Genomic DNA, 25292 nt, shown 5'->3' on the forward strand with positions numbered 1-25292 from the left:
AATGACAGCATTTTATAAGATGACTCATCTTTTAATTTGGACAAATCATCTTCATAATTACTTCTTAGGATAATTCGTCATTAAACCATAAAATTTGTATAAATTATTTAAAAAATAATAATGAAAAAAAATGTATTTGTTATTTAAAAAATAATAATGGAAAAAAATGTATTTGTTACCCTTAATTCAATTTCGGGGAGTTTCGACTTGAAAGTAGTTAGACTTTTGTCTTAACTTTTGTGGTATTTTTCTTTTTGAATAAATGAGAGCTAGCATGACACTCTCACCGTCATGACCCCCGCTTAAACTCAAAGCGCTTCCAGATAACTTTTGTGATATTAGTAATGAAAAGATTTAATTTTTAAGAGTTAAAAATAATATAAATTCATTAACTATAAATTACATTTTTGAAATGCATAATGTTATAATAGGCACAACGGTTGTATATATTCTTCTCGCATTGACTACATATGTCTTCACAAAAGTCTGTTATTTATAAGAGATTGGTCGTACTCATAAATCATTATAAAAAAAAGTTTATGATTATATTAATAAAAAAAATATTAATATTATTTATATAAAGTTAATGAAAAGTATAAAGCATCCACTCAAATTATTTAGTAAATTTGTTGTATGTTCTTCTTCTTGGACATAGATGTTGCAAACTTGCATTAAGCTGTTTTTTTATATAATGATATCTAAAAACTGTAATTAAGAAAAATAATCAACGTAAAATTCTTTTACCATTTGATCTCTAAAATTGTCACAAATATTTAAGCTTTTTAATTTCGCCAAATTTATTCAACTTCTCTAAAAAAGTCTTTACAGAAATTTTAAACCAAAACACTAAAAAAATATGAGAACCGTGAGCCATATTAAAGCAAAATATAAGGTGTAAATATTGCATTATTCTTCACTAACTAAGGTAACGAAGATTGAAAACATGGGCTTATATTATAGAAGAAAAAAATAAATTGTAATCTCGTTAAATACATCAAATCCGCGACTTATTAGAATGTAATCAAACACATAAAACTAACAATCTTTTAAAGTTTTATAATCTCATATAACCATACCTGATAATAATGATAAATAAATAGAAAAGAAAAATAAATGATTTTAAATTTTACCATTTTAGAAATGTAGTCAAGATTTACTAATGTGAATCGAATGAGTTCATTGCAAAAAGATTGTCGGGTCGAGAAGTGTGGTTAATTTGGATATATATGTGAGAGTAAATAAATATTTGGGTCGGATTATGGGTTGACCTGCCCATAAACAGAAAACGGTTAAAATAAAATTAAAAATGTTATATGTATGTTTCGAACTTACAACCTAACAAATCAAGTACAATCTTTTAACAAACTACGCTAATAACACTTTTAACAAATCAAGTACACCAAATTTGATGAACGCTGGACATTTAAACATTATAAGTTGAACTTTTAACTGACTAATATATATATATATATATATATATATATATATATATATATATATATATATATATATATATATATATATATATATATATATATATATAATGATGCTTAATTTTTAAATGGTGCGAATGAACCTTTTATCTTGTGACCTTACATTTTTACTTTGGTCAATTAAATATTTGATTCATATTTTTTAACCATTTTTAATTGTTATCAGCCTATTATTTCTCGGCAAACTACATCTCAATCACACTTGGTTAAAGGGTTGTATTTATTTTGTTAGGTTACAAGTTCGAAACATACATATAACATTTTTACAATTGAAAGTGGTTAAAAATATATGAATAAAATATTTGATTAACCAAAGTGAAAGTGAAAGTGAAAGTGTAAGGTCACGAGATGAAAAGTTTATTCGTAAAAAATATGTGATGAATTATGTGAGAAAATAAGTTATTTTATCGAATTAAATAAAATTTAAAATGAGAGCATTATATTTTTATTTTAATATATTATTCGTGATTTATTAAAAAATTTAAACATTGAATACATATTATTATTAATTTTTATTAAATTTATTTTATTTATAATTTTATTAATGTAAATCGTACGAAAATCTTCCTAATTTAACTAATTAACTGAAATAGTTTGCTTAATTTGGTATAATCCAATTAAATCGTAAAAAAACGATCATAATCAAATGGGTGGAAACTCGTAACAAGGATATACTAATTTTTTTTACAATTTTTCATATCAAATAAGGTTACATGTATTAAAATAAAAAAAAAAAGAAAGATTCTTTTAGAAATCATCTAAATAGAAGAACATGTATAACATGTACTTTGATTTAAGATAAAAAGAGAAATGGATAAACAAGTTTGAATTAATAAAGATAAAAATGGCTAGCCAAACGTGGTTTAGCCAATGCCATTAAAGGTCTAGCTTTAGGCATTGTCATTCCATAAACTTCCATAGTATCAATCTCGTCTGATCTCAATCCCTCGGGCGGATTCCAATCAAAACAATGAAAAAGACGAGCAAGACCCATCAAAACCATAGTCACTCCCAATGGAGCGCCGGGACACTTTCTTTTTCCGGCGCTAAAAGGCAAGATTTTGAAATCCGCCCCATGACTTATCTCGACACGAGTTCCTCCGTCGCCGGTCAAATGTCTTTCCGGACGGAAAATCTCGACGTCGTCCCATATCGACTTATTCCTGCCGAGGCCATGCGTGTTGATGAAGACACGTGTTCCGGCTGGGATGTGAAAGCCGTTGATGACAGCGTCGCGAATGGATTCGTGGGGAATTAGGAATGGACCGGCAGGATGCATACGGAAAGTTTCTCTTACGACACATCGGAGATAGTTGAGATTAACTAGGTCGGATTCCATTACCATTCTGTCGATTCCGACGACGGAATCAAGCTCTTGTTGAATCTTTATAAGAACATTTGGATGTTTTATTACTTCCGCCATTGCCCATTCGTTTGTCACGGCTGAAGTATCCGTTGCTGCAGCTATCATATCCTGTTTTTTAAGAAAATATATCTCCATTAGATGATGTTAGTGATTTTGAAATTTCTAAAACACTATTATTTATTTGTTAATGTTGTCATATTTAGATTATAATAAACTTAAAAGTATAAATTGTTTGTTGTTGTAATTGATGAGTTGTTATATTTAAAATTTAAATTTAATAAAAATAAAATAAATAAATAATATGAGTTAAGTGATCCAAACAAACCAACATTAAAGAAGCTCTAAATGTTATAGCTTATTTATTAATTCTTTGTAGGGAACTATTATTATTACAACCCATATTTTATAGTTTGACTTGCATTTAATTAAGACGTTCTAAGAATCAAATATTATATATTAATATTATATTTTTAATATAATTACTTTCTAATTAAAAAATTACCCCAATTAATATTGAATTTGCTCTTGATTATAGATAGTTTAAGATGTAATATCTTTAGGCTTGCTTATATTTAAAAGTAAAAGAAAAAATATGCATGTTATTGATCATGTGCAAGGCCTTGTTACATAGAGAGTTTTTTAAATAATAGAATAATTATTTAAAAATATTTGATTGGGGTGATTTTACATAAGTGATTTTTTTTTAAAAATATTTAAAAAGTATTAATATATAATGATAACATATTTTTTTTAAAGAGAAATAGATGGTATTTTTATTAAAAAAATTGTATGAGAATAGAATTATATTTGATGAGATTGAAAATATTTTAAAAAAAAATCTCTACCAAACAAAAACAAAAAGGAAAAGACTATTAAAAAGACGTATTTATTTTGATTAATATGAATTGGTTTAAAAATAGCATAATCTATTTTATTATTATAAAGAAGATAACTCATATCCATGTTTAATTAGAATTTATTATTTGTGAGTTGAGGTTTGTTAATATTTTGAAATTTGATAACTTCTTACCAAATTTATTAGATCATGTTTTCGTTACTTTATTCTACAAATATTTATTCTGTAATTTTTCTTAATATATAAAATAATAATGAAGTTAAACAAGGATTATTTAACCTGAATTAGAGCTTTAATCTCGACATCTTCCATGTGTTCTTTTCCATCTTCGCCCGGTAATGACAACAAAACATCAACAAAATCCATATCTCCTTCTCCATTTACATCCATCTCTCGTTTTCCTTTCCTATGTTCTTCAATGATTCTACTATGAAAATCGTCAACTCTCTTCTCGATTTCCCTCATCTTCTTCTCACATCCATAAGGATCAATCCATCTCCAAAACGGCAAGTAATCGCCCAAATAAATCAAACCCAAGAGCCTAAATAATTCGTGTGTTATATGCATAAACTCCATAGCCTCATCGGGTCCAGATGATTCAGCCCCAAAGAATTGTTTCCCAAGAAGCATTCTAGTCACGTTATTCATGGAGAAGGCTCCAAGAACCTCCCTCAAGTTAACTTCCTTCCCATATTGAGCCCTGGTCCATACATCATGGACCAGGTGTTGAGCCTCGTCGGCTCGATGGCCCGCAAAGGATTCCAATCTCTTCGTAGTCAAGAGATTCTCCATGCAAATTCTTCTCATCCTTTTCCATTGTGGACCTAAGGGAGCCAGGGCTACGTCTCCACATCCGTAAGCCAAGTGAACTGCAGCTAGGGTTCTAGGGCGAGACGCGAAAATCTCATCTTGCCTTAGAAGGATCTCGCGAATGGTGTCTGGATCGTTGGTGGTGATTGCGTCGACATTTCCTAGGCGAAGATAAACTAAAGGCCCGTATTTTTCACAGAATGAGGCGAGATCCCTATGTGGGAGCTCGCCCAATTGAAATAGGTTGCCTATTACGGGCCACCTTGGTGGACCGGGAGGTAGCATCTTGCTTCTTGCAAGATTAGATCGAGATTTAACTAAAAGATAAATGATGGTTGGAAAAAGGAAAAGGGCAGAAGCGACTAGGGTAATTAATTCCATTGCAAAATATCATGTGAAAAAATTGTGTAAATTTATTGATGGTTTATAAGATGAAAAAGTTGTTAATACATGAGCTTGATGTGAATAATAGACAACTAGACATGCCAAACCTATGTTTTTCCTAACTAAGAAAAAAAAGAAGTAAATGTCTTAGAGAAAAGAGAAATAAGTTTACCCATAAATAAGCTCTTAAAATGTTGTTAGTTTAGAAATCAATTAATTGTTCTTTCTTTTAGATAAATCTTTAAAACTATGAATTCATTTTAATATTTGATTCAATTTATAAACTTAAATAAATTATGATGCATAATAAGCTAATACAACAGTTTTAGAAACGTAAATAAACTACGATACGTAAACTAATACAATAGTTTAAGAGGTTAAGTTATCGTATATAAGCAAAATCAAACATAAATTAAATTTAACTAAGAGGATGATTATTTAACAAAAGAGACTGAATAATCTAGATATATAAGAATGATAAATTAGAACGATTACGTAAAACACGTAACATTAGACCTTCTATAAAACTAAATATTATTTCAATGTACTTGAATATTTAACATATAAACTAGAACAAATAAGTGAATCAAACTAACCCCCAGGTTTTTTAAAACAAACTATTTTATGCAACACAAACACCTCTAAGAAGAATAAATTCATAAATGAGCACTTCAAAATTTAAAATAGTAATTGATTGGCTATTAAAATATTTGTTGAAAAAGCCCCCAAACTATTTATATATTTAGAAACTATAATTCTATTTTTGCAGTCATTTTGTACAAAATAAACCAACAAATAACCCCTTAAATTATAGTGGTTTTAGAAAACAGTTCTCAAGTATTGTTACTTTTATATAAGCCCTTCAAATTATGAATTTATTTTGACATTTATTTCACCTTAAGTATTGTTACTTTTATATAATCCCTTTAAACTATTTTTTAAAACAAAATCTTCTTTATTGATACTCAAATATGTCCATTTATTCTTACTAAACCATTTGTTTATTTTTTTTATAAATTTTAATGTGTTAGACAGAAACTAAACTAAAATGGCACAATAAAAAATAATAAATAAATAAATAAATGCTCATATTAAAATTATGGTAAAACATTATCATTTAAAAATAGTGTCTCAAAATGATTTTATAATTTAGTTACTTATTATAACAAGAAAAAAATAGGTGCATTTTATAATTTGTTGCTAGAGTAATTCAATTCACTAGTAAAAATTGATTTGTAACAAGGACTTAAAGACAATTTTTCCTCACTGATCGTCGTCAAATGCTCTCAGAAAGTGTCGGTGAAGGAAAAATAAATATTACCGAGAGTAGATGTAGCTCTCGGAGATAATTAAATTCTTTATCGAGAGTAGAGCCAATGCTTTCGGTGATAATCAGAGCCTTTCTAAAAATAATTAGAAACCTTAAAAGCTTCGATTTGGATAGAAGCAGAAAACTCCAATTTCAATCTAATACATATCGGAACTAGACTTGCAACCATCGCTAGTATAAATTTCAACATAGAGTAGATATGAAGAATATACATGATAAATCCAAATCGAGGATATTAAAAGGATGATTGGAAGGAATTGTTGGGATACCAGGAGAGAGATGAACCTTTAATTCAATAACGATAACAACATCGAACAATTACAGAAATGAAAGAAAATAACTAAAGAACGCAAACACAAGATTTATAGTGGTTCGGTCAAAATAGACATACATCCACTTTCGAAGAACAAGAGGCTCTCAATTTTATTATCAAGATTGTTATAGAAGTTATTTAATGTTTCTCTCATAATGAAAGCTCACACACAACTTACAAGGAAGCGATGCTCTCAAGGCAAAGACTTGACTTTCTAAAATGTCCGACTGCACCTTTAAATAAGCCTCAATTAGGTCAATATCAATATCTTTTCAAAAACTCAAAGAGCTTCCAAAATATTCTTACCATATTTCCAAATTGTATTTTCATAATAAAAGATCTAATTTTCTTTTGTGATAATCTTATTTCTTAATATCAAGATTATACACACAAAAATATAGTTTTCTTTTGTCGAATATACTATTTCCTTGTACCAAGATTGTGTACCAAAAACATACCATAATTGTAATATTATAAATTAATTATCAACACTCCACCTTGACTTACAAGCTATCTCCTTCTTGTCTTGAATCATTTGCTTTGTCAATAAGCAAAGTCCCATAGCTTCTAAATCTATGAACTACTAGCATATCAGCAACATTATCACCTTCTTGGTATCAGCTTTTCTTTGCTCGATTATGCTCCTCTCGATGTACAACCCCACATCAAATTTTAGCGTGGAAAACATCTTCGACAAGAATAAAAACCACGAGACCCTTAGTCCGCTTAAAACATCCACTATATCACATATAATGGGTTACCCAATGTTTTTGCAAATTAAGATTTACAATCTAACGGATTACATATACCTTCAAAAACATCATCATCATCATCAAATATGGTACATACATATAAAATGTATATTCACCAATGGTGAAAATACCTAAACTTAGGTATCTAAGGAGTGAAGAGAAAGTAGTTAAAGAAAAATGTTTTTTCTTCCTAACACTTGCCTTCGTCTTGATTCGTCTCACTCTCATTGTCTTGTTCTTGTCTCTGGAATTTACAATCTCACAGATTACATAAATTTTCTATAACAACATCATCATGAAAGAGGTACATACATATGAAATGTATCTTCGCAAATTGTGAAAATACCTAATCATAGGTATCTAAGAGTGAAGAGAAAGAAGTTGAAGAAACATAGATTTTATTCCTAACATCTGCCTACGTCTTGATTCGCCTCCCTCTCTCTATCTTCTTCATTCTTAAAATTAGATATCTGTTAAAAATTGAGGACACCCAAAATTAACTTACATCGCATACTTCCTCAAAATAAGATACTAATCTAAAGTCGAAAAGACCCAAGACAAACTTTCATCGTCTACTTCTTCAAAATCAGATATCTATCAAAACCGAGGACACCCAAGACAAACATCCAACGTCTACTTCCTCAAAATAAGATATTGATCGAAGCTTAGAAGATCCAAGACAAACTTCCATCGTCTACTTTTTTAAAATCAGATATCTATCGAAAACCGAGGACATTGAATACAAACATACAACGTCTACTTCCTTAAAATAAGATATTGATCGAAGCCGAGAAGACCCAAGACAAACTTCCATCGTCTATATTTTCAAAATCAAATATCTGTCGAAAACCGAGGACACCCTAGACAAACATCCATTGTCTACTTCCTCAAAGTAAGATATTCATCAAAAGTCCAGAAGACCCAAGACAAACTTACATAGTTTAAATAATTATGTATCCAACGACATCTCTTTACTCAAGCTCAAGATCTAGCTAAGCATTTGCCACACATCTTACCTTGAACTTTGCACACTCAACCAACTTGAACCTCATACTTCTCTAATTGTTTTCAATTGTTTTATCCATTTTTCATAGTTTCTTCGAAAGAAATCACAAATGTCCTTCTAATTGAATTGATTGAGTCTCTCATCTAGCCTCTTTTTCATGACTAAGAATCACATTCAAGGTCTCATTCATCTTCTCGCATAAGATGCCAATTCAATGATCTCATTCGCCATAGAATGTCCGAGCCTCTCATCTATCCCCTTTTTCATGACTAGGAATCTCATTCAAGGTCTCAATCCACTTCTCATTAAGATGACAAATTAATTATCTCATTAATCTTAACTATGATCCACACTATACGAACAAATAAGGTTGAACAAAAGAAGTACCCAAATTATCACCTTTGAATTAACTGAGTCTCTCGTCTAGCCCCTTTTTCATGACTAGGACTCTAACTCAAGGTCTTATTCATCTTCTCACATTGAAAGATAATGCAATGATTTCTTCTTAGTTCGTTTAAAAGTTACTTCATGATGTCTCCACCTAAGTTTATAAGTGACTTCCATTGGTATTCACCTTCTTGGTCTTTCATTCACATTACGTGTTAACTAGCAATATGTCAATCCTTAATCATCTACCAACTCAATGCAATCAAGCAATTTTGGCCCGAAGGATTGCCTTGTCAACACGTTGATAATGTTGTCATCAATAAATGCTTTTTTGATAAGATTTGTTGTGTATCATTCTTTCTTCATCCATGACCAATGATACCTATTCACCAAGGTCAAAATACTCCTCAACATTAGAAAAAATCTCAATGGTCCCAAAACAATTCTCCTTCGACAATGTACATTTTTTTATTACATATCTCCACCTTGAGTTGTGATTCCCCTTGAATCACTACTTATGTCTTCATTGTGTGTGCTTCAGCTTTGTCAAACTTCACATCTTGACCTAGCATATCTTATCTCCACATTCTTCTAGCCAAACTCTATACCCTTTAACATTCTCTAAAATCCAATAAAGAAAACTTTCATTGCCTTTGGATCCAGCTTCCCTTGCATTACCATGAGTTAAAATTCTTGTACTAAGAACTCATTTCTTACTCAATTCTTGAAAGCCTTTGAGACCAAACTTCAGATTCCAGAACTTTGATGTATATTGAGTGACCTCGGAGATAATAACTAAGCATGCTTGTGATTTACCTTATAGATAATACACATTTTTTTGTTTACTCCTTCCATAATAACTAAAGTACCTTGCTCATCAGTAATGGTCAATCTCTTGCCTTCCAAACACAACATTTTCTACTATGCTTCTTTGGTTTTAGGTAGTGTTTTCTGAAGTGTCCTTCCTCTTAATATTGTAAGAACTTCACCATTTCTTTAGTCTTCAACAAAGACTTAAAAGTCTTATTATTATGTCTTCTTTCTCATGTTGTTGTTTACCTCTTGCAAATATGTCTTCTCCATTGTCTTGTTGTCTAAAATATGCCCTCTTGGTTTATTCTTTTGACATCAAGTTACTCGTACTTCTTCCACCTCAAACTTGGGAGTCATTCATACCAACAAGAACTACAACTTGGACATCTTTTAGAAACCTTACTTATAACTTGTCAAGAACCATTCAAGGATCATCCAAGCTCTTCAGCTTCCTCTCATATCGAACAGCCTTTCTCTAATACCACTTGTTAGAATATTAGGAGATGAAGTATCTCTTAATGTAAGAATTATAACAACATCGAACAATTGAGAAAACGAAAGAAAGTAACTAAAGAACAAAAATACAAGATTTATAGTGGTTCGGTCAAAACAGACCTACACCCACTTTTGAAGAACAAGAGGTTCTCATCTTTATTATTAAGATTGTTATAGAAGTATTACAATGATTCTCTCATAATGAAAGTTCATACACAACTCAAGAAGAAGTGATGCTCTCAAGTAGGGATGACAATGGGTACCCTACCTGTCGGGTAGTGAAGTTCATCCCCGAACCCGGTTTTTATTTTATTACCCATCCCTGAACCCGAACCCGACGGGTATATCTATTTGTATTCTCATTCTCGATTCGCCGGGTACCCAATTCATGACAGGTGCCCATTACCTAATTAAAATATAAATATTTATTTATTATTTTCTAAATATACTAAATATTAAAAATACATTAAATAATACTTACTTGTATAGTTATGTTGTAAAGTTGAACAATATAACAACTTTGTTGTTATTACATATATATAAATTTTAACAAAAACTAATAAGAAATTTAACAAAAATTAGAGAGAGGGTTGAAGAAAAAGAAAGATGAAGAGATATTATTCTTGAAAATAAAAAGTGAATAGAGAGAGAAAATATTTTGTTATTAAAGAAATGAAATATTAAGAGTTTTGGCCCATGAGGAACCTAAATTAAAATAATGATGACGTGGTGGAGTGGAGTGGAGTGGAGTGGAGTGGAGTGGAGTGGAGTGGAGTGGAGTGGAGTGGAGTGGAGTGGAGTGGAGTGGAGTGGAGTGGAGTGGAGTGGAGTGGAGTGGAGTGGAGTGGAGTGTAGTATAGTGTTGGTATAACCAGTTAATAATATATTTAATGTAAATGTATAATGATGATATTTATTTGAAATTTGAAAAGTCATTTTAATTTTTAACAATAATATATTTAATATTAATATTTCGGGTATCGGGTTTGGGTTTAGTACACTCCCCATCCCCGACCCCGACCCCGATTTAAAATACCCGAACCCAACATTCAGGGTACCCACGAGTATTAGGTATACGGGTACCCATTTCCATCACAACTCTCAAGGCTAAGACTTGGCTTTCTAAAGTGCTCGACTACACTTTTATATAAGCCACAATTAGGTCAATATCAATATCTTTTCCAAAACTCTCAAAGAGCTTCCAAAATATTTTTACCATATTTCCTAATTGTATTTCCATAATAAAAGATCTAGTTTCTTTTTATAATAATTTTATTTCTTAATATCAAGATTATACAAAAAAAATATAATTTCTTTTTGTTGAATATACTATTTCCTTTATCAAGATTGTGTGCCAAAAATATACAATAATTCTAATATTGTAAATTAATTCTCAACCAACTTGAATACCTTTAGAGATTAGTTTGGCGAAGGCGTAGATATAGGAAAGAGATAGGATTATAGAGATCCATACTAGTAAGACCGTATGGAGAATCTCTTTCCATCGATCGACAACATCGACCAGAAAGCAGCAACCAATATAGTTCATTTGCCAAATTTTTGGTTAACCAATAGAGTTCATTTTCCTTGAACATTGCACACTCAACCAACTTGAATATCATACTTCTCTAATTGTCTTTAATTGTTTTCACCATGCTTCATAATTTCTTAGAAAGAAATCACAAATTTCCTTCCATTTGAATTGATTGATTCTCTCATCTAGCCCCTTTTTTATTACTAGGAATCACATTCAAGGTCTCATTCATCTTCTCGTAACAGATGCCAAATCAATGATCTCATTCGCCTTCGAATTGACTGAGCCTCTCATCTAGCCAATTTTCCATGACTAGGAATCTCATTTAAGGTCTCAATCCTCTTCTCAATAAGATAACAAATCAATTATCTCATTAATCTTAACTATGATCCACACTGCATGAACAACTAAGATTGAACAAAACAAGTACCCAAATCATCACCTTTGAATTAACCGAGACTCTCATCTTGCCCCTTTTTAATGAGTAGGAATCTGACTCAAGGTCTTATTCATCTTCTCACATTGAAAGACAATGCAATAATTTCTTCTTAGTTCGTTTGAGAGTTGCTTCATGATGTCTCCATCTAAATTTATAAGTGTCTTCCATTGATCTTCGTCTTCTTGGTTTTTCATTCATATTGCGTGTGAACTAGCAATATGTCAATCCTTAATCATCTGTCAACTCAATGAAATCTAGCAATTTTGGCCCGAAGGACTTGTCAATATGTCGACAATATTGTCATCGGTAAATGCTTTTTTAATAAGATTTGTCGTGTACCATTATTTTCTACATCCATGGTCAAGAATACCTTTTCACCAAGGTCATACTACTCCCCAACATTATAAGAAATATCAATAGTCCCATGAAAATACTCCCTCGATAGTGTACATTTTTTATTACATATCTCCACCTCGAGTTGTGATTCCCCTTGAATCACTATTTGTGTCTAAATTGTGTGTGCTCCAACTTTGTTAAACTTCACATCTTGACCTAACATAACTTATCTTCACATTATTCTAGCCAAACTAATACCATTTAACATTCTCTAAAATCCAATAAAGAAAATTTTCATTGCCTTTGATCCAGCTTCCCTTACAATATCATGAGTAAAAAATCTTGTACCAAGAACTCATTTCTTACTCAATTCTTGAAAGCCTTTGAGACCAAACTTCAGATTCCAGAACTTTGATGTATATTGAGTGACCTCGGAGATAATAACTAAGCATGCTTGTGATTTACCTTATAGAGAATACACATTATTTTGTTTACTCCTTCCATAATAACTAAAGTACCTTGCTCACCAGTAATGGTCAATCTCTTGCCTTCCAAACACAACATTTTCTATTATGCTTCTTTGGTTTTAGGTAGTGTTTTCTGAAGTGTCCTTCCTCTTAATATTGTAAGAACTTCACCATTTCTTTAGTCTTCAACAAAGACTTAAAAGTCTTATTATTATGTCTTCTTTCTCATGTTGTTGTTTACCTCTTGCAAATATGTCTTCTCCATTGTCTTGTTGTCTAAAATATGCCCTCTTGGTTTATTCTTTGGACATCAAGTTACTCGTACTTCTTCCACCTCAAACTTGGGAGTCATTCATACCAACAAGAACTACAACTTGGACATCTTTTAGAAACCTCACTTATAACTTGTCAAGAACCATTCAAGGATCATCCAAGCTCTTCAGCTTCCTCTCATATCGAACAGCCTTTCTCTAATACCACTTGTTGGAATATTAGGAGATGAAGTATCTCTTAATGTAAGAATTATAACAACATCGAACAATTGAGAAAACGAAAGAAAGTAACTAAAGAACACAAATACAAGATTTATAGTGGTTCGATCAAAAAAGACCTACACCCACTTTCTAAGAACAAGAGGCTCTCAACTTTATTATCAAGATTTATATAGGAGTATTACAATGATTCTCTCATAATGAAAGCTCGAACATAACACAAAATGAAGTGATGCTCTCAAGTAGGGATAGCAACGGGTATCCTACCCGCCGGGTAGTGAAGTACCTATCACTAAACCTGATTTTTATTTTATTACCAATCCCTGACCTCGAACCCGATGGATATATCTATTTGTATTCCCATTCCCGATTCGTTGGGTACCCGATCCATTACGGGTACCCCATTACCCGATTAAAATATAAATATTTATTTATTATTTTCTAAATATATTAAATATTAAAAACACATGAAAATATTACTTACTTGTATAGTTATGTTATATAGTTGAACAAAATAAAAACTTTTTTGTTATTACATATATGAACTTCAACAAAACCTACAGAAAAATTCATCAAAAATTAGAGAGAGGATTGAAGAAAAAGAAAGATGAAGAGATATTATTCTTGAAAATAAAAAGTGAATAGAGAGGGAAAATATTTTATTATTAAAGAAATTGAAGATTGAGAGTTTTGGCCCATGAGGAACCTAAATTAAAATAATGATGATGTTGTGGAGTGGAGTGTTGGTATAACCAATTAAATAATATATTTAATGTAAATTTTTAATGATGATATTTATTTGAAATTTGAAAATTAATTTTAATTTTTAACAATAATATATTTAATATTAATATTAATATTTTGGGTATCGGGTTTGAGTTTTGTACACTCTCCATCCACGACCCGAACCCGATTTAAAATACCTGAACCCGAACCCAAACCCGACCATTAGATACCCATGGGTATCAGGTATACGAATACCCATTGTCATCCCTACTATTAAGGAAAAGACTTGGCTTTCTAAAGTACCCGACTACACCTTTAAATTAGCCACAATTATGTCAATATCAATATCTTGTTCAAAACTCTCAAAGAGCTTCCAAAATATTTTTACCATATTTCTTAATTGTATTTCCATAACAAAAGATATAAATTACTTTTGTGATAATATTATTTCCTAATATCAAGATTATACACATAAAATAATATAGTTTCCTTTTGTTGAATATAATATTTCCTTGTACCAAGATTGTGTACCAAAAACATACCATAATTGTAATATTGTATATTAATTCTCAACAGAAATGCAATGAGTCTGAAAATACCTTTAAGGATTAGTTTGACGACGACGTAGAAATAGGAAAGAGATAGGATTACAAAGATCCATACTAGTAAGACCGGATAGAGAATCTCTTTCTATCGATCGGCATCACCGACCAAAAACCAGACACCAATAGAGTTCATTTGCCAAATTTTTGGTTCACTAATGGCCGACCCATTCATCGTTTCCTCCGGTCAAACATTCAAGTGTAACTGTGTTTCTGTCTGCAATAACGTCGGTTTCAATCCCCTCCTCTCAAACGGCTCCATTCAAGATTTCTCCACCATCATCCTAACCCCGTCCTAAAATCCAACATTCTCAATTGGTGTCGCGACTCTTACATATACATCCATAAACCCATCGATCAAATCTCAAAATAAAAACTAGTACTCTCTTGTAGCGTCGCAAAATAATAATCTAATCGACCCACCTAAACAAGATGATATAAGAAAGCTCATTAGGGGAAGATGAGATGAGTATAGCAGAGAAATAGAGGCATCTGTTCTTAGAGGAAGACTTGAGCAATACTTTAATGAAATGAGGAGAGGCGAAGAAAAAGAAAGAGGGATACAAAAATAGGGGAAAATATAATAATTTTATCGACGACGTATCTATTTGCTCTCGGTAATAATAATTAAAGGAATGATAGGGAGCATGACTTGGGGGAGCGACTCGTACAGAGAAAGTGACCTCGCTGTTATATAAAAGAGACCTTGTCCCTTTTGTATAACAACGAGGTCTCTTTTGTATAACAGCGAGGTCACTTTCATATAACAACGAGGTCACTTTTCTAATAATTATCACCAAGGACAACCCTTTACTCTTGGTAATATTAAAAACTATGACGGAAGGCAACTCTTTGCTCTCGGTGATATTAATATTATCAAGAGTATTCTTTTGCTCTCAGCGACAATTCTCGGTAATTATACAGTTTTTACTAGTGACTTTTTCTCTATGATTCAGAAAATATTGCAAATAATATGCTACTATAACTTTTATGTTACCTATTTTTGGATAACAACCATGTTTCTCTTTTTTAAAACAAATTTGAAATCAAATTCCTACTATTTGATTAAACTTAATCTCAGTTTATTGACGTTAGGTTATTAACGTGAACTTATTCATCTTATTCACAGGTCGTTTGATATGATCTCAGTTTATTTAATCGTTAAAATTTGGTATGTTTGATTCAGCTTATACTCCCCGTTTATTTATTTTTTATATTTATAATATTATTTAATAATTAATATTATATATATATATATTATTTATATTTATTAATATAATTTTAAATATTAATAAATGATTTAAATTAAAAAATAGTATATTTGAAAATAATTATATTAATATATTAATTTTTATAAATTTTTTATTAATATATAATTTTAAATATTAATAAATGAATTAAATTAAAAAATAATATATTTTAAAATAAATGACCTGAATATATTAATTTTTATAAATATATAGTTTGAAATATATTTAATATAAATATGATATAATATATATATTTATATAAACATTTAATAATATTTTAAAATTCTCAATATCCTCATTCTCTCTTATTTAAAAATCCCTTTTGTCTCTATATATTTTTAGTTTTATTTCTATTTTCAATTTTTCAAAAAATATTTTGATGATTCAATTATGTATGTACTTATTATTCGATGGTCATATAAGTTGATCATAGTCAATAAAGAAAAATAATTTATTATTATATATTTTTTCACATTTTTACACTCCCCTCTCTCTAGCCCAATCTTTCAATTATCAATTAATTTTTGGGTTCTCTCACCCTTTTATTAACCTCATTCATTTTAGACACGTTTTATTTATCTCAATTATAATAGATATTTTTCAATAATTAATTAAGGCTAGATTACCAAAAACTATAATTATAAATTTAAAAAATCACAATATATTTATATTACATAATTTGTTTAATTATTTTATATATTAATATACAAATATTATAAATAATAAATAAAAATATATTTAAATGTATATTTTTGTAATAGCTGTAATTAAAAATAATAATATATATATTTTTGGCTAAGTGCATGAGTGACACCTTAAAAGACACTTAAGTTTATAAATATATATGGGTAAAATTTTATATTTTTTTAGCAAAAGGAAAGTGAATAATGGAGAAAATAGAGAGAAAGAAGAAAAATAAATATCTTCAATAAATGGGAGAAATTTAGAAAGAAAATATCTTAAGGTTTGATTGAGTGGATAGATCTAAGGATTGGCTAGATTAAAGGTAAGAAATATACTCCTACTATAGTTTAATTTTATTATAACTATATATATATATATATTATTGTTTCAAGATAAAAACATGTTTATTTCAAAATAGGTTTTAAAACTATGGATCAAGAATGTATGTACATGTTGATGATAAGTTTTGAAATTTCTTTTGATAAAATGAGGGTTTTAATTGATTTGGAAATGGGTTTTAATAAAATGAGAGTTTATGATATTTGATTTGGAAATGGGGTTTGATAAAATGAAGATTTATTCAGTTGATTTTAAAATGGGTTTTGTGATAAAAGAATGATTTATGAGAAATGAATGGGTTTCAAAACAGTTGAGCTTATTATTTCAACAATGAAATGGATTACAATATACTTGGACTTGAAAATGAAGTTTTACATAATTATGATGATTGGACTATGTATATTACTCTAGACTTGATCTTGAAATTGTTATCTAATAATGGACTATTTGTGCCTCGAGTGCCGCTTATATCGGTTATGCCTCAACGCAAGACCTTTACGTCTTGGTTGATGGCTACTACGTCAACGCAAGACTTTTATATCTTGGGTGATGGCTAATGCGTCAATACAAGATCCTAGTCTTGATTGATGGCTAATGCGTCTATGCAAGACCTTCATGTCTTGATAGATGGCTTATTATTAAGTTATTATGATATTAGAGTCACTATCTTGATCCTAGAGCTATTATAAGTATATATACGACTTTGTGATAAATAATTTATACATATATTTAAGAATTGGTTTTCTATCAAGTTATATATGATTTTTGATCAGCTGTAGAAAGATGTGATTCTCTTACTAGGCGTGTTTAGGTCATCCATTTAAATAGATTTCTTTTAGATAAGAACGAGGATTACTTAGAAGGACGATTGGGAAGAAGACGAGATATATATTAGACTAGCCGGTAAAGAAGTAACACTCTATTTTGTATTAGTAAAGATGTATAAAGAGTGTGATATAAAAAGAAAAGTATTTTGTAGAATGTGATATGTCATCATCTATTTTGAACTAATGTTGAAGGTCTTAGTCTATGGCATAAGAATTATGTAAGTTTGAAGTCTTTTGATGATGAGTGAATGTATTAGTCTATTTTGTCGATGCTTAAATATGTAGTTAGCCTAGCATGTTATGTATGGATAATGACATGCGGCGACGGCATGCCTCATTTGTTTTGGATCGGGGCGTGACAGTTTTATTATTATAATAATTTTATATAAATATATAAAAATATTAGAAATAGATAAAATATATGGGAGATAATGAATAAAATGATTAGAAATAAATTAAATATATAAGAGAGAATGAATGAACCAAATAAAAGTGAGAAAAAGAATAAAAAAATATTTAAAAGTGATGAAAGAAAAAAACGCTGAGATTATAAGCTTAAATGTTGAGGAAGGAGGTAGAGACAAAATTGAATTAAAACGTAAAATGTGTTTGATTATAATTTTTTGCTTGAGTTTATTACGCAAAATTCCTATGACAGCTTTTACACAAACGCAAAAAAGCGTTTAAACACTAAATCAAACGAGGCCTAAAGAGGATAAATGTGCCATTCAAGTGAGATTCAAATAGTAAATCCATATTTTGATTTACTTAATGGTGGAGATTTTTCCTAAACATAGATTTTGAATTGTTATTATGATAATATATTAATTAGTTATTTTATAAATATGTTAAATATATATTATTATATCCATAATTTTAGATATATAAAAATAATTATCAAATTGTTTCAAAAATTCAAATAAAGAGTTGAGTTTGTTTTTGTTTTTGATTGCTGGTTATTTGAAGGTTCATTGGATTTTTTTATATAAAACATAATTTATTTTGAATTTTAATTGGTTAAATTGTTACATTTTTTTTTTTAAATTTATAAAAATAATGTAAGAATATTTTAATATTTTAATTAATAAATGAAGTGATTTAGTTATTTAAAATTTATTTAATAAAATGGTTAAATTTGAAATAAAAATATTTAAAAAGAACTGCAAGTAACAAATTTTTAAAGGTAAAATTGAATTTAAATTAAGAAAAATAATAGGGAGAGTGACGAAGGGGGCAGCGACACCCCACTTGGCAGCCACCGTGGAAAAAAAATCACGGTCGACTAAAAAATAAAAAAAAGAAGAATTTGTTTTTAATTTTTTTAATCCCTCTCTTTCTCACTCTATCCTTTTTGGATTTTTGGGTTTTCGTTCTTCTTCCTTCTTCCGCAACTTCGACTTTCTTCTTCCTTCTTCTTTACGCGACTTCGAACTTCGGCAATTTCTTTTACCTTCTTTCACAACTTCGGACTTCAGTAATTTCTTCTTTCTTCCGAGCTTCGAAAATGGTAAGAGATAAAATCAAAGGCGAACAACAATGTTAGCGAACAACTAAAATCCTAAAATCGTTTTACTTTTACTTTTCAAGAGAATTAGTTTCCTTCAACTACATCCAATTCCAACATTAACAGAAGGAAAGTTCCTGAACATAATCATCATGTAGTAGGATTTTCCCAAACATGTCCATGTTCAAAAACTTGATTTAATATCTGAAAACTATTTTTATTTATGGTTATGGTTTTTATATCTGAGTTAGGAGATTTGAGGACATGGTATAGTAAATACTTACAATAGTGGAAATTCAGAAATTGAAAGTTTATTTGAATTATGTTTGGAGAAGTTGATACCTTCTTTTCATAAATGGTACTTTCAAACAATGAATCATAAGATATTTGGATTTTTTAAGGAAAACAGATTCTTTTATTTCCCAATTTCAGATGAGTCTCTTGGTAATTGAGGAATTTATAAGTTTCTAGAAACTGTTATGGATGAATTCAAAAAAGCTATTAATAACCGTTGTATAAGAAATATGACAAATCTTAATGCTCTTGATTTGCAATAACAGTTTCGGCATGTTATTCATATGTTGATTGTTTCTTTTGATAAGGAGCAACTTTTTCCATTTCTTAACGAACATGACCGTGTTCAGGACCATTTATTCACAAATATGGTAATGTTCAGAACCATTTCTTCCTGAACATGACTATGTTCTAGACTATTTATACCCAAACATGACCATGTTTGGGACCATTTCTTCCAGGAAATAGTCATGTTCAGGACCATTTCGTTGAAATTTTATGATAGATTTCATTGCTAATATTTTTATTCTTGGACTTTATTTGTTAATATCCTGTTTACTTTTTATTGAGTATATAAAAGGAACTGTCGTCGGCCCTCGACAGTAGATTTGTCATTGCTGGCCATTACTTCTATAGCACCTCTGCTCCCTCAGCTCCAGCTCCCATCGCACCCTCCACTCCCTCACCTCCGGCTCCCACCGCACCCTCCCTCACCTCCGAATAAAAAGAGTTTATGAAGGTCATAGGCTTTAGAGGGCTTCTTACACTTGGCCTTTCAAAATGTCCGGACGAACTCTCTCGACACCTCGTTAGGTCATTCAACTACGGTAATTGTACGGTCATCCTACAGAATGGCAAGAAAGTCAAAATTGAGGAAGAGGATGTTCAGTGCATACTGGGCATCCCTAGAGAGGAAATTGAAATTTTTTAGTCTTTTAGAAACGATATAGAGTCCCCCGAATATGATGAATAGTTGAGGGACGAAAGGAGACGATGGGTAATGAAACAAAATAGTTTCGGTCCTAGAACAATTCTAATGCCAAAGATAACTCTAAACAATAGAGTAGTTGACAATAATTTTAAGATAGACTTTATAGTCTATGTTGTCAACAGCTTTTTCTTTACCTCATAGAATCAACCGTGCATGTATACACTTACATTCTCAAAACTTATATTCCAAAATATCATTAAATTATGTACACTTCTCTTACCCAATTTTTGTATCTACATGTTTAAAATTCTGAAATCTTTATTTGATGTCAATAATATTTAAAACTTGAATTGCTGTCAATTCACAATTAAAGGCTTAGTTGAAGCATGTCAACAGTGGAAGTAGAATGAAGGTCGTCATTTCTTTGGACCGCAGACATTTCTCATTAGGAGTAATATTTGTTAGTACTTTAATTCAGTAGTTTATTCAAATGTCAATGTAAATGTTCTAACATATTGTTTATTATTTCAGTTGTTCTACATGTATAGGATTGCGGACCATGAACTCCAACTGCCTTACGAACGACAATTTCCAATATTGTCATGTTGGAATGACAATAAGATGAGAAGTAGGATTCAGATTGAAATGAAACGAGGAGGATTCGGATATGGAAGGGATGTTGGACGCCTTCCATTTCCAAGCACCCACTAGGATGACCCTGAGACGGTGGGTACGAAATCGGGTGAAAGATCATCTGCAAAATCGGGTGGAAGATCATCTAGAAGATCAGGTGGAAGATCATCTGACAGATCATGTGGCAGATAATATGAAGGGGATCTTATTAGAGAGGATGAGCCTAAGGTATTAACTTCCTCCATCGTTAAAAATGCATTAGACATTATTGCTAGATCTGTACAAAACATGGCTAGATCTACACAAAATATAGCAAAAGAAACACAAGTGTTGGCAAATGTAGCAACATCATCACAACAATAGAAACTCAATCCATATGTTCTATTTGATTCCTCCATCCATTTCTTGTATGAGTCTATGAACATAAATTAATTTCTCAGGGATTCCATTCACAATTATTTCACAAATGAATCCCCTGTAAAAGAACCTCAACCAATAGATGTTCGAGTTGAAACACCACCCAAAGTGGTGGTAGAGGATGCGAATGTTTCCATAGATCATCAACTCGTAGATGTTCGAGTTAAAACACCACCCGAAGTGGTGGTGGAGGATGCAAGTTTTTCCATAGATCATTAACCCGCACATGTTTGAGTTAAAACACCATCCGAAATTGTGGAGGTTATGGTTGTTGCCATAGATCATAATTCTGAAGTGGTGAAGTTTAAGAGGAAGCTTATACTTGAATAATTATCATCTAAAGATGCCCCAAAGAGAACAAAGAAGCCAATTAAGAAATTTTAGGCAAAAGAAAATCAACCCGCAAAGGTTGCAAAACAAGTCCTACTTTCGCTTAGAACACATCCTAAGAGGAAGGGGAAGTTAATGATTAACAATCGGTCGACAATTCGAGATGAAATACCACCTGAAGTGGTGGAGGATGTTTCCATAAATCATCAATCCGCAGAGGTTGAAAAAATGGTGGAGGCAAGCGAAGTGGTGGAAGCCCCAAAGAGAACAGAGCAGACGATTAAGAAATTCCAGGAAAAAGAAACTCAACCCGTAGAGGTTACAAAAGAAGTCTCACTTTCGCTTAGAACAGATTAATCGGCCGACGATTCAAGATGAAACACCACCCAAAGTGGTGGAGGATGTTTTTATAGATCATCAATCCGAAGAGGTTACAAAAGTGGTGGAGGCAACCGAAGTGGTGGAGGAACTCGAAGTGGTGGAGGAACCCGAAGTGGTGGCGACTACGGCTGTTGTCATAGAATCTCAACCTATAGAGGTTGGAGTAGTAAAACAAGGCCCAACCATAACACAGTCTAATAGGATTAAAAAAACCTGGGACGGCTCTTTGCTCTCTTTACATGCCATTAGCTAGGAAGAATTGGTCTTATGTCTTCCATACTAGCAAAATTTCTGAATTTGATCAACAGTTTATGGACTTATTTTTTTCAAATTTTGACTTAAGGTAACATCTTTAGAACTCTTCATAGTCATTATAATGTTTTCTTAACTCTTATTAGGATATATTTTCTTCATTTGTCTTTGCAGTAAAATTTTATTCCAGAGCCATAGAGTCGCGCTGAACAGAGGACACATGTTTTCACTGAAAAGTGAAACCTATTTGGACTTTGGAATAGTTGATACCTGAAGCCAATTGATCAATTAACACACAAAGAGAAATCCCAACAACATCCAGAAATTTTGATTCTCTCATTTTACACAGGGAAGTTTTTTATATGATTATTATCTTTTTTTAATATGTTGTTCATTTGCATAGTACACATCCTTATTGTGTTGAATGTTTTGAAATATAATTAAATAATAAATAGATATATTTCATTTATCAAGAAGGCTGACTTTGTAAGTAATTTCTCCAATATTTTAGAACATTCATTTTTGGCTACCTAACCATATGATATCTTAAATAAAATGGTCCTGTTTTGCATATTTTGTTCCTTATTTTAGAACATTCTTATTATTATTTGTACTGCATCAACATGAAAAAAATCCAAATAGTTGACAACCTTCCATTGCCCGAAGGTTTACCATGGGAGGAAAAATATCATACATCTAAGGCCTTAGTAATAAGATGAATTTCTCTATCTAAAAGTATTTATATTTCACATTTATGTTTATAATTTTTCTTGACTTGGTAAAACAGAAAAATGTTTTTGTTGAATTCATGAAGAGTGTTGACTTAGGAATCGTCGCTTCAATAGATGACTTCGCATTCAATATTATGAAATTTCTTTGGTAAGAACCATATAAAATAACAGATTGTGGAATCTTTTGTATCTGGAAAATAGAATCATTTACATAAGAAGAAACACCACAAAAGCATGTTATCAACAAGGAAGGTGTAAGTAATATAGTTTTAAAATTGTTTCAAAATTATATGTACTAACCTGCTGAAACTTGTGTTTTTAAAGTTCAAGGAAATACTTGAGTCGATGAGGATAAAATATGGTTCGTCGATCATGAAGTCACCATTGAACAATGTTATGATCCAATTTCTTAAAAAATTAAAGAAAGTTGCTACATTGTTAGAAAATGTAAATGAATATCATTTGTAATATTGTAACATTATTTGGTTGCTATATTATATATGAAATGAATTGTAAATTAATACCATCTATTTATATTGAAAACTACTTAAAATGTTTGGTTGATACATTATATTGGAAATGAATTGAAATTAATAGCACATTTTTTATATTGAATTGGTTTGGAACATGACCATGTTATGAACCATTTAATTTTGTCCCCAACATGGTCATGTTAGGATCCATTTCATCCAGAATATGACCATGTTCTAGACCAAATTGTCCTAAACATGTTCATGTTCGTGAAAAATGATCATAAACATGGTCATGTTCGGGATGAAATAGTCTCGAATATGACCATGTTTGGGAAGAAATAGTACCCAAATATGGTCATGTTCGAAATGAAATGGTCCCGAACATGACCATGTTCGGGAAGAAATTGTCTCGAATATGGTCATGTTCGGGAAAAATGGTCTCGAACATGCTAATGTTCAGGACCAATTGGTATGTTTGTATGTAACTAGATTCTATTTTGTATGTTTTTTTATAAATATTAAACTGTAATTTTTTTACATTAAAACATTAACGTTGAATGTTGTCCCACAATTATTATATTCGAGATATGTTTGAGAGGACAAAAGTGATGTGAAGGAAAATTAAGTCGAGACTGAATCTTTATATTGTTGTTGTTGTGTTGAATCATGCATTATTGTTGTTGTTGCTGTATTTTCTAATACAAAAAACAATGAAATTTGCATTTAAATGTAGTTTTTGTAACAGTTTACAAATATCCAAATAAAATCACATCTCAGAAACTAACATTATTTCGACCAATTTTGTTCATAACTCTTTCGATGACAAATTGTTTATGTTTGGTTGGTGGTTGACCTCTAGCACCTACTCTCACGGGAAAGTGGATCAATTGTGTTTGTGCAAAAGGTGTAACAGTGTAGAAGGTGTATATGTAGAGGGTGTTAGTGTAGAAGCGTATGTTGTCGAATATGCAATAAACATTTTCTTCACTTCTTTCACCCCTTCACCCAAAAAATAAGTATTATGATCAGATTGTGTTGCAATCTGTTAAATCTCTTGCATCATTAGAGTAAGATAGCTATATCGATTTCTTTTAATGTCACCCATATCAGAATCATAAATGTTATTGATACTTTGATAACCTCTTTTCAAATCTTTGCGCAGCGGTCAAAGATATAATAAGTCAACACCATATTCACCTTCATTCTTCTTAAACCCGTCAAAATATGTCTACACATGAGTCTTTTGAACTCAAATAGTTGACATTGACAGTTTACAGAAGTCTCTATCGGGGTGAAGTTTACCTTTATAGAAATATCTCTCCAATATTCTCCATCATGACCTTGTATGGTCTCCACCACTCTAAATATAGTTATTGTTCCATCGTCTTCAAGTATGGAGATGTCGCATAACATCAATTCTTTCACCTCATTATGGAACAACTTAAAAATGTTGTTTGCATATACACTCTGAAAAAAATTTCCAATGAATACCCACTCACAATTGGAAAAGTCGAATTATACGATTGAAAATTCATTTTTTTGTCCTTCTCTATGTTCCTCTTAAGTGCCCTGTCATATTGCTCTACAAATTGTTTTAGAGATGTTTTATAATGAACAAAGTCATAAAAAAAACACTCATAAATTCA

General features: G+C 30.8%; 1 protein-coding gene across 1 annotated transcript; it reads right to left on the minus strand.

The window, feature by feature from the left end:
• Positions 1-2322: 2322 nt before the first annotated feature.
• On the minus strand, positions 2323-4943 carry LOC124938985 (cytochrome P450 703A2). The gene is made up of 2 exons (XM_047479508.1): positions 3995-4943; positions 2323-2967 (listed from the first exon to the last, which is right to left on the minus strand). The coding sequence occupies exons 1-2, from the start codon at positions 4904-4906 to the stop codon at positions 2323-2325; spliced, it is 1557 nt and encodes a 518-aa protein (XP_047335464.1). The 5' UTR covers positions 4907-4943.
• Positions 4944-25292: the final 20349 nt, after the last annotated feature.

The sequence above is a fragment of the Impatiens glandulifera genome, chromosome 1 (genome assembly GCF_907164915.1).
Source record: "Impatiens glandulifera chromosome 1, dImpGla2.1, whole genome shotgun sequence".
Taxonomy (NCBI): domain Eukaryota; kingdom Viridiplantae; phylum Streptophyta; class Magnoliopsida; order Ericales; family Balsaminaceae; genus Impatiens; species Impatiens glandulifera.